Consider the following 11527-nt stretch of genomic DNA (forward strand, 5'->3'; position numbering starts at 1 on the left):
TAATTTGACACATAATCATGAATTGAATTATCAATAGCAGGCTCCCTCACTTGGCCCAAAGCCATATGACAAAACATCTGATATCTCATCATACCCAGATAATATCAAAATTGACTATACTAAGCAATAAAAGATCAACTCTGGTCTCGTCCCCTAATAATTTTCACACACGACCGATAAACACGCTACACAATTATAGTATCGCCCACCAACGTAGATACATGAACATGTGAAACTAAGGACTCACGGGTCATATCCATAAAATGAACAAAATATGATGAAACGTACAAATATGTGGAGTTAAGGTCAAATAATATATATGCCTCCCTGTGGCACACTGAGACAATACTTGTGATCACTACATCTGAAGCAACAGCATCTGGTCTGGCAGGAAAAGCATAGAATTGGCCCTGACCGCCACCGGATCGGCCTCCCCCTCTTGGGCGACCCCTAGCTGACTGAGCCCCAACCCGAGCTGGCTGGGCGGATGGTGGAGCAACTGGTGCAGAAGTAGTAGCTTGACTCCTCTGCTGAACTGGACCTCGCGTATGGAGGGGACAATATTTCCTCACATGGCCCAGCTCTCCACACTTATAGTACTCCATCTCGAAGAATGGTGGCGAGTTCTGAGGCGGACCTCAGGAACCAGAATAACTACCAGAAGGACCTGGCACATATGATCCCTGAACTGATGGTGCACGGGGCGTACTCGGGACTGGAAGTGCACTGAGAGATGACTGACCCTAATAAGAATTGTACGAACCATGGCTGGATGATGTACCACAGTGAACTGGATGACCCCTGTTGTGGTAGAACTGCCCTCCAAAAGGTACCCCACCAAAATCGCCCGAACCTCAAGGCCTCTTAGCCTCCCTGTCACCATGCTCCTAGCTACGTACCACCTCTATCTATCGAGCAATATCAACCACCTCGTCAAAAGTGGCACCAGATACCCTCTCCTTAGTCATAAGCAATCACAGTTGATACGTGAGGCCATCAATGAACCTCCTAATCCTCTTCCTATCAGTGGTAACCAACCATACTGTGTGACGAGCCAACTCAGAAAATCTCATCTCGTACTGCGTCACGGACATGCCATCCTGACATAACTGCTCAAACTGTCTGCGCAGCTCCTCTTTGCGAGACTGCGGCACAAACTTCTCTAAAAAGAGAACGGAGAACTCCTGTCATGTAAGTGGTACTGCACCAACTGGCCTGCGCCTCTCATAAACCTCCCACCATCTGAAGGCAACCCCAGAAAACTAAAAAGTAGTGAACGAGACCCCACTGGCCTCCAGAATAACCGTTGTCTGAAGCATCCGCTGGCACTTATCAAGAAAACCCTCAGCATCCTCTGACTCAGCACCGCTAAATGATGGAGGTTGAAGCCTCCCAAATCTCTCAAGTCTTCTCTGCTCATCATCTGCCATAACAGGAACTACCAGGGCCTGAGCAGCTGCAGCCGACTGGGCCAGTAGTACCCCCGGTATATGAAGTCCCTGTACTACATAGTCTAGAGTACGGGCAACAGGGGTATGAGTACCTCCCCCGGCCTTAGAAGTGGCAGATGCAGCCTGAGCCAAAACCACCTGAGCAAGACCAGTACAAACTATCAATATATGGGCCAGAGCCTCCTGAAGGTGTGGAATCACAATGGGTGTAGCTGGTGCCTGAGCTGGCCTCGCTGGCTCAACTATATCCGAAATCTGCTCCTGAGTTGGAGCAACTGGCGGTACTATAGGTGCTGCTCCAACCGCTGCACGAGCTACACCTCGACCTCTACCTCGGCCCCGGCCTCTACCACGGCCCCGGCCTCTCACGGCCCTAATTGGTGGCACTGGTGGCTGACCGTCCGACCCGGTAGTACGTGTCCTCACCATCTGTGAGAGAATAGAATAGCCAAAATTTAGTTTCCAGAATCAACAAATCTCACATGTCATGATGGTGCCTATCTCAATACTAGGCAAGCCGACAATCTCAATAAACCACCGTATCTTTTAAATTTAAAAAAATAATTGTTAAATTCAGCGGAAGAAAACCTTACGAACATAAATATAAACACTGCCTAAACCCGATGTCACTAAGTACATGAGCATCTAATATGAATACAAAGTTTGACGTATAAAAATCACTGTCTGAAAATATAGAACAGTACAATAATAAAACAGGAAAGGAATCAAGTCTATGGGCGTCAAGCAGCTACCTTGATAGTCCCCAACAGAATTAACTTCGAAATCTAGCAGTCGCCGTATTCGAGAGCACCTGGATCTGCACACGAGGTGCAGAGTGTAGTATGAGTACAACTAACTCAATAAGTAACAAGACTAACCTCTGGGCTGAAAGAAATGACTAGCTTCGCAGGTACAGTCCAGTATAAATAATGGTACAAAAATGTAGGCATGCTTTCAAGTTCAACAGTTAAAGACCTCATGTAAATACTGGTCAAAAATTATTCGGTCACTCGGTACTGTTTATGGCCAATCCAGCCCAGGGGTGTTCCAACCCGTATATATATATACACATCGACTAACATGTTCCAACCCGTATATATATACACATCGACTAACCGTCAGTCACTCAGTACCGGATAAGGCCAATCCAGCCCTGGGGTAATTTATCCCCAAATATAAATGATACGGACAAGATCCATGTCCAGGAAAACTCGTTACAATATAAATAAGTAAGGCTAGTCCATGCCTTGAGAAATCCATCCCGAATATACATAATCATCTATGCTCACTGGGGGTGTGTACCGACTCCGGAGGGGCTCCTTCAGCCCAAGCGTAATACAAAGCCAATATGGCCTACTGCAGGCGGGCAGTCCCGATCCGTATAATAACAAAGCCTATAAGGCCTGCTGCAGGCGGGCAGCCCCGATCCATATAATAATAATGTATAAAGCCATTATGGCCTGCTGCAGGCCGGCTCCCCAATCCATTTAATGATAACATATATAAAGCCAATATATCCTGCTGCGGCGCGCAGCTCGATCCCATAAATATCCTCATAATGGACGAATATGACTGAGTGTGAAATGTATATTTTTGAAACAATTAATTCCATAGCAACATGACCCCATGGGTCCCAAAATATTGGCACATAGCCTAAACATGATATTTAATAAGAGCATCGACTCAATTTCTCTAACACGTGTAACATGTTCAGATAATAACATGATTCTTTAATTTTTACAACTTCACGGGATTTATTCAAGTCACAAATTTCTATGGTGCACGTCTGCATGCCCGTCACCTATCGTGTGTGTCACCTACAAACAACTTATATCATACCAAATTCGGGGATTCATACCCTCAGAACCAAGTTTAGAAGTGTTACTTACCTCAAACCGTGTAATTTCTCACTCCGCTATACCTTTGCCTCGTGAATTGGCCTCCAAACGCCTCGAATCTATCCACAATTAATTCGATCTAGTCAATAAAATTTATTGGAATTAATTCCATAAGAAAATATAAATTTTCCAATAAAATTCGTAATTTAGCTCAAAAATTACCCGTGGGGCCCACATCTCAGAACCCGACAAATGTTACAAAATCCGAAAGCCCTTTCCCTCACCAGTCTAACCATACCAATTTTCTCAAAATCTTACCTCAACTCGACCTTCAAATCTTATTTTCAAATCCCTAAGTTCAAATCCCCGATTTATACCTCAAAAACATGTAATCTAGTCGGATTATTCGATGATAATTCAATATTACGGAGTAGAAATAATCACAAGTGACTTACCTCAAGATTTTTCGTGATTTCTCACTCAAAAATAGCCTCACCCGCTTTTGGAAATGTCAAAAATGACAAAATCTCTTACTCCTCTATTTTTAACATTCTGCCCAGGATTTTCGCATCTGCGGCTTCATTTTCGCACCTGCGGAGCCGCTTATGCGGTGAAATTTCCGCTTTTGCGGAAGCCACTTGGTTTCCCAAATGTCGCACCTGCACTCCATCTCCCGTGCCTGCGGAGCCACACATGTGCTCCTTCGTTCGCGCCTGCGTGAGCGCTTCTGCGCAACATGATCTGCTTCTGCGGCATTGCACCTGCGGCCAATTTCTCGCAGGTGCGAACACAACAGAACACAGAAAATGTTCATATTGCTTCTAAGTCCGAATTTGATCCGTTAACCATCCGAAACTCACCCGAGACCATCAGGACCTTAACCAAATGCACCAACAAGTCCTAAAACATCATATAAACTTAGTCGAGTCTTCAAATCATATCCAATAACATTAAAAACACAAATCACACATAGATTCAAGCCTAATGAACTTTGAAATTTCCAAATTCTATAAACGACGCCGGAACCTATCAAATCACGTTCGATTGACCTCAAATTTTGCACAAAAGTTATAAATGACATAATGAAGCTATTCAAATTTCCAGAATCGGATTCCAACCCCGATATCAAAAAGTCACCCCCGGTCAAACTTTCTAAAAATTTAACTTTCGCCGTTTCAAGCCTAATTTCACTACGGACTTCCAAATAATTTTTCGAATACGCTTCTAAGTCCAAAATCGCCATACGGAACTATTGAAATCATCAGAATTAAATTCCGAGGTTGTTTATACATAAGTCAATATCCGGTCAACTTTTTCAACTTAAGTTTTGAATTAAGAGACTAAGTGTCTCATTTCACTCCGAAATTCTTCCGGACCCAAACCAACTAACCCGGTAAGTCATAAATCAACTATAAGGCATAAATCGAGCAGTAAATAGGGGAAATAAGGTTGTAATACTCGAAACGACCGGCCGGTTCATTACAATGTCTAGAAACTCCTCAAGAAGTGGTGAATTGTTCGAAGCATTATCAGATCCTGAGAAAGTTTTCAAGGCGTTGAATCGTGCAAACAAGAAGGACAAACAGCAACAGAACTCAACAGAACTAATCGAACTAGACATGGATGACGTAATAGAAAACCCAAACAACAGAAATAATGTGAATGACCCGAACAATCAGGGTGTGGCGCCTATTGTGCCAGAAGCAACCTTTTATGATTGGGCACAACCCACTACCGAAAATCTAGCAACCGCAATTGCAATCCCTCAAATACAAGTGGAATCATTTTAAATCACAAACAACATGCTACATTTGTTGCAGAACAGGGGACTGTTCTCAGGGTCTTACATTGAAGATCCTCAGCAGCATTTGAAAAATTTCCTGTCGATATGTGTCACACAAAGGCAACCAAATGTGACACCGGAAGTAATAAGGCTGTTGTTGTTTCCATTCTCAGTGATGAGAGAGGATCAAACTTGGCTCAATTCACTCCCCATAAACTCCATCACTACTTGGGAGGAATTAGTCAAGCAATTTATGAACAAGTTCTACCTACCCAATAAGACTGCCAAACAAGTTGATGAGATATTGAGCTTCAGGCAGAAACCAACTGAAACACTACAAGAAACGTGGGAGAGGTTCAAAGGTATGCTGGTTAAGTGTCCACATCATAGCATTCCAGATCAGATGTTGGGGCAAAGGTTCTACATTGGATTGGCAGATAGCTTGAAGGCTAATGTTGATGCTTCAGCAGGTGGAGCATTTTTGAGCAAATCATTCAGAGAATGCAAGATCTTACTTAATAAAATGGCTCAAAACTCAAGATGGATGACAAGACTCTATAATCACTTCTATCGTTCACTCAGTAGCTTTGGACTCAAACAACTCTATAGCTGAGAATATGGCCACTCTGATGACGCAAATGAGTCTCCTCACCAAAAAGATTGATGAATTAGGCCAAAAGCAAGTACACATAGTTGATGCGATTAATGGGGGCTTATGTACACCATGCATTAACCAACCATATGTATGCTCGTGGAGTGCTGAAAGTAACAACCAGAACTATCAGGAAAATATGAACTATGTGGCCAACTACGGAGGACAGAGGCAAGGTGGTCAGAATTGGGGGCAGCAGAATCAGTAATATAGACCAGCATAACAGCAGTACAATAATAGCAACAATCCTGGGGCTATGAGACCACAGGGTCAAGTTGTGCCTTACGAAAGGCAACATGGATACAACCAGCAAAATTAGCAACCAGCTTATCAACAGCCTCAACAACAATAGATAGTGCGACAAGATGATGGATTGTTTAAAATTAAAGGAATGCTGCAATAACACATTGGGGCTAGAGGAAAAATGGAAGAAAAGGCCCACCAGATACAAGAAAAGGTAGTATCGCATGACTCAACTATCAAAGGCATTGAGATTCAACTAGGGCAGATATCGATGGCTCCGAATAATCGTCCCCAAGGGACGTTACATGTATACACTCATGTCAATCCAAAAGAGTAGGGCCCGAAACAGCTTATGGCGGTGAGTCTAAAAAATCGTAGAGATCTAGATCTAGAGCAAGAAATTGCTCGCGAAATCCGACCAACTGAAACACTTGTGCCAGTACCCATTGAGGTAGATGATTAAACAAGTTAACTAAGGTAACGATACAACATGCACAATAGAGCACAAGCAAAGAAAAAGAGGTTGCAAAGGAGACTGAGGTAGTGCAAGAAACGACAGTGGAAGCAGTGCCCGAGCAGGATCAAACTCAAATCACAGGAAGGAAGCGACCTCCAGCACCCTTCCCACAGAGGTTGCCCAAATATTAGAAGGATGAACAGTATAAGAAATTCATGGAGATGTTAAAGCAAATCCAGGTGAACATTCCACTAATTGACGCCTTGAGGGATATGCCTGGGTATGCCAAAATGATGAAGGATTTGATGTCTCGTAAGTTTGACTTCCAAGACTTGGCCACTTTTACACTAACCCATACCTGTAGTGATGTTGTGACGAGACCCATAGTTGAGAAGTTGTCAGACCCAGGGAGTTTCACAATCCCATGCACAATAGGCAGCTATGCTTTTGCAAAAGCATTGTGTGATTTAGGGGCAAGCATAAACTTGATGCCCTTGGCTATCTATAAAAGGTTAGGCATTGGAAGAGCAAGACCCACATCCATGTTACTATAGTTAGCCGACCGGACAGTGAAGAGGCCATCAGGTATCCTTGATGATGTACTAGTGCAGGTTGGAAAGTTTGTGTTTCAATCAAATTTTGTCATTCTGGACTGTCGGGTTGACGAGGAGATTCCCATAATTTTTGGAATACCATTCTTGGCCACCGGGAGAGCTCTAATTGATTTTGAAACTAGAGAGCTAAAAATGAGACAGAACAATGAAGAGATAGCGTTCAATGTGCAGAAGTATATGCGGTGACCAAGTGAATTTGCTAACTGCTCTCTGATAGAAGCCGTGGATGTAATTTTGGAGGAGGAAGATGAGGCTCTGAACGCTAAAGACCCCCTAGCAGCCTGTCTCATGAACTTAGAAGAAATAAATGGAGAGGACTTGGCGGAGTGGGTGCTGGCTCTTGAAGGCCAAGGGTTCTGGAAAAGAGAGCTCGAATTTGAGTCTTTGCACTTAGAAGAAAGAAAGGCTCCTCCAGCTAAGCCATCGATCGAAGAGCCACCACAGTTGGAACTGAAACCGCTACCACCTCACCTCAGGTATGCTTTCTTGGGACCTAACTCAACTTTACCTGTTATTATCTCATCAGGTTTGTTAGATGTGCAGGTAGAACAACTTTTGCAGGTATTAATAGAGTGCAAAACTGCAATTGGTTGGACTATTGTAGACATTAAGGGTATCAGCCTGGACTTCTGTATGCATAAGATTTTACTGGAAGATGGGCATAAATCTGCCAGAGAACATCAAACAAGGTTGAACCCCAACATGAAAGAAGTCGTGAAAAATGAGGTGATAAAGTGGTTAGATGCGGGAATCATTTTCCCCATCTCTGACAGCAGCTGGGTTAGGCCAGTTCAGTGTATGCCAAAGAAAGGTGGAATGACTGTAGTACAAAATGAGAACAACGAGCTGATCTCAACAAGAACAGTCACGGGGTGGCGAATTTGTATGGACTACAGAAGATTGAACAAGGCCACCCGAAAAGACCATTTTCCCATGTCGTTCATTGATCAGATGTTAGATAGATTGGCTGAGAGGTCCCACTTCTGCTTTCTAGATGGATACTCAGGATATAATCAAATCTCTATTGCCCCGGAAGATAGAAAGAAAACGTCATTCATATGTCTATATGGCGTCTATGCTTTCCGGAGAATGTCGTTCGGCCTATGCAACGCACCCGCCACATTTCAAAGGTGTATGATGGCCATCTTCAGAGATATATTAGAAGACATAATGGAAGTCTTCATGGATGATTTCTCAGTGGTGGGAGACTCGTTCGATGACTGCCTTAAGAATCTAAAAAGAGTGCTGAAAAGATGTGTGCAGACTAATCTGGTGCTTAACTGGGAAAAGTTCCATTTCATGGTACAGGAAGGGATAGTCTTGGGGCACCTAGTATCAAGTAAGGGCATTGAGGTGGATCGTGGAAAGGTTGATGTGATAGAAAAGTTACCACCACCCTTTTCCGTCAAAGCAATAAGAAGCTTCCTTGGCCACGCCAGTTTTTACAGACGGTTTATAAAAGATTTCTCCAAAATTTCTAACCTCTTGTGTAAATTGCTTGAAAAAAATCACCCTTTTGTGTTTTCTGATGACTGTAGGGTAGCGTTTGAGGAGTTGAAGAAGAAACTAGTGACTGCACCAATCATAGTGGCCCCCGACTAGGGGCAACCTTTTGAGCTGATGTGTGATGCAAGCGACTATGCTGTAGGAGCAGTTCTTGAGCAGCGAAAAGATAAAGTCATGCATCCAATCTACTATGCTAGCAGAACCTTGAGCGTCGCCCAACTGAATTACACTGTGACAGAGAAAAAGATGCTAGTTGTGGTGTTCGTATTTGATAAATTCAGGTCATACCTGATAAGCTTGAAGGTAATTGTTTATACTGACCATGCTACCCTCAGGTACCTAATTGAGAAAAAGGAGTCAAAGTCGCGCCTAATTTGATGGGTGCTACTGCTACAAGAGTTCGACATGGAAATCCGTGATCGAAAGGGAATAGAAAAATAAGTTGTTGATCATTTGTCCAGGCTTGAAGGAGCGAAAAAGAAGGTTGAGGTGGAAGAGATCATGGAGACTTTCCCAGATGAACAACTTTTAGCCATGAGGCTTGAGGTTACGCCATGGTATGCGGATATTGCAAATTACCTGGCAATCGGTATTGTTCCCTATGACTTGTCTTTTGTGCAAAAGAAAAAGTTTTTTCGTGATTGTCGCATATATTTCTGGGATGAACCATATTTGTTTAAGATTTGTCTTGATAACATGATCCGGAGATGCATTCCCGAGATAGACCAATCTTCTATTTTGCAGGCATGTCATGCTTCACCGTATGAAGGTCATTTTGGAGGAGTAAGGACAGCTGCTAAAGTGTTGGAGTCAGGCTTTTATTGGCCGACATTGTTTAAAGATGCACACTTCTGGATGAAAAGTTGTGATGAGTGTCAATGGACGGGAAATATTTCCCGTCGACATGAGATGTCCATGAACCCAATTCAAGAGGTGGAAGTATTCGATGTATGGGGAATCGATTTTATGGGACCATTTGTCAGCTCATATAATAACAAGTACATACTTGTAGCAGTGGACTATGTCTCGAAATGGGTAGAAGCCGTGGCACTTCCAACAAATGATGCGAAGGCAGTTATTGGTTTCTTGAGAAAAAATATCTTCACCCGATTTGGTACTCCAAGAGCGAACATCAGTGATAGAGGCACTCACTTCTGCAACCGAGCCTTTGCAAAGTTGTTGGAGAAATATGGCGTTCTCCATAAAGTTGCTACTCTGTATCACCCACAAACAAGTGGGAAAGTGGAGGTGTCAAACAGAGAAATCAAGAGTATTTTGACCAAAACTGTAAATGTTACTCGGACTGATTGGGTGAGAAAATTGGATGATGCGCTATGGGCCTACCGCACTGCATTCAAAACTCCGATTGGCATGTCATCGTACAAATTGGTGTTTGAAAAAGAATGTCACTTACCGGTCGAGTTAGAGCATAGAGACTTCTGGGCGTTACGACAATTAAATCTGGACTTGGAAGCCGCTGGAACTAGTAGAGTCACAGAGCTACATGAACTTGACGAGTTCTATTACCATGCTTTTGAGAGTACAAGGTTATATAAGGAAAGAATGAAACCGGTGCATGACAAAAACATTCTTGAGCGAAATTTTAAACCGGAGATGTGGTATTATTATTCAATTCGAGATTGAGGTTGTTTCCGGGCAAATTGAAGTCAAGATGGTCAGGACCATTTCATGTGCTAGAGATTCATCCCACCAGAGCCGTAGAGATTGCATTAGAAGATGGCTCTTGCAAGTTTAGAGTCAATGGTCACAGGTTGAAAGATTACTTGGGCATGGATGAGACGAAAGTAGTATCAGTGACTCATTTGCAAGAGCCAAAAATTTTGAGCGAGCCTTAAGTTCGATTGTCTGCGTCATGCTACGACGTTAAATCAGGCGCTTCATGGGAGGCAACCCATTGTAATGTTGTATTCATCATGCCGTGATGTTAACTAAGGCGCTCGTTGGGAGGCAACCCAATTTGTAGTTGATTGTTGGCATAACTAGAATTTTTTATTTTTGTTTGTAGGCACTAACATGTTTGTAGGCAGTACCAGTGGACCGTGCACTAGACCTCGCGGTGCCAGGTCCCCAACGCACTTGTCCAGGCGGAAAGTCTCGCGTCGCCAGGTTTGTATCTCGCATTGGAGCTCGCTTCGCAAGGGGTATAGCGAGCTGCATCTCGCGAAAACCCTCGCGCCGCATGCCCCATAGCTCGCGTTGGAGCTCACTTCGCAAGGGATATAACGAGCCAGTAGCCTCGCGTCGCCAGGTAAGTATTCTTTTTTTTTTTGGTTTTCTTTTAATTTCTTTTGTTTTGTTTCTTTTAACCCCTTCCCTTAAAACCTAAACTAAACGCCTCAACCATACTGCCTCATAACAATCTCACACACTCATGCCTCAAGAACTCACGCCTCAAGAACATACTGCCAAAACCCTCTCCCTCACAAACCAATTGAAGACAAGTATTCTTCTACTCCTTCCTTCACTTGCAACATCAATTCAAGGGAAATCCCTCCTCCTAAATATCTAAGGTATGGTTTCTACCTCCATTCTTTGACAATTTCGAATTGGGTAAACGTATGAAATTAGATAAAACTTTTGGGGTTGTTCTTCATAGTATCAATGTGTTTGTGTGTCCCAAACCCATAAACCCCATAGGAATGGTATTGTTGTTGTGTGTCCCAAACCCATAAACCCATTAGTCTTGTTTTATTTTAGTTAGTGTCATCTTAGCCTTTTTTAAAAAAAGTAGAAAATGGGACTCTTCCCGACGATGGATCTCCTAGACAGTTTTCTTGAGGGAATTAAGTCTAAAGAAAAAAAAAATATTTTCTTTGTAGGTAGTGTAGTAATTCCCCCTTGGTTTTTCTTTGTACCTCGGTTCTTTTTCCAAGGGTTTTGGTTGAACCGGGTGTAGTTAGTTTTAATTTTTAGGAATATAAACCATTGTGCTATGAATTGAATTGAAGCAATATCTCTTGAC

General features: G+C 43.0%; 1 protein-coding gene and 1 non-coding gene across 2 annotated transcripts; one reads left to right on the forward strand and one right to left on the reverse strand.

The window, feature by feature from the left end:
- Positions 1-5358: 5358 nt before the first annotated feature.
- LOC142169971 (small nucleolar RNA R71) lies at positions 5359-5465 on the reverse strand. Its single transcript, XR_012699590.1, has one exon. It is a non-coding gene; the product is annotated as a small nucleolar RNA R71 (small nucleolar RNA).
- Positions 5466-8658: 3193 nt separating this feature from the next.
- Positions 8659-10400, forward strand: LOC142169808 (uncharacterized). Its single transcript, XM_075231727.1, has 4 exons — positions 8659-8879; positions 9006-9133; positions 9560-10163; positions 10316-10400. The coding sequence occupies exons 1-4, from the start codon at positions 8659-8661 to the stop codon at positions 10398-10400; spliced, it is 1038 nt and encodes a 345-aa protein (XP_075087828.1).
- Positions 10401-11527: the final 1127 nt, after the last annotated feature.

Source organism: Nicotiana tabacum, chromosome 15 (genome assembly GCF_000715075.1).
Source record: "Nicotiana tabacum cultivar K326 chromosome 15, ASM71507v2, whole genome shotgun sequence".
In the NCBI taxonomy this organism is placed as follows: domain Eukaryota; kingdom Viridiplantae; phylum Streptophyta; class Magnoliopsida; order Solanales; family Solanaceae; genus Nicotiana; species Nicotiana tabacum.

Excerpts from the sequence above, each read along its gene's own strand:
- LOC142169808 (XM_075231727.1), top strand. The coding sequence starts at position 8,659 with ATGTGTGATGCAAGCGACTATGCTGTAGGAGCAGTTCTTGAGCAGCGA. Across the intron at positions 8,880-9,005 it reads ACTGACCATGCTACCCTCAG|GCTTGAAGGAGCGAAAAAGA; the intron begins GTACCTAATTGA and ends TCATTTGTCCAG. Across the intron at positions 9,134-9,559 it reads TGCAAATTACCTGGCAATCG|TGGACTATGTCTCGAAATGG; the intron begins GTATTGTTCCCT and ends TACTTGTAGCAG.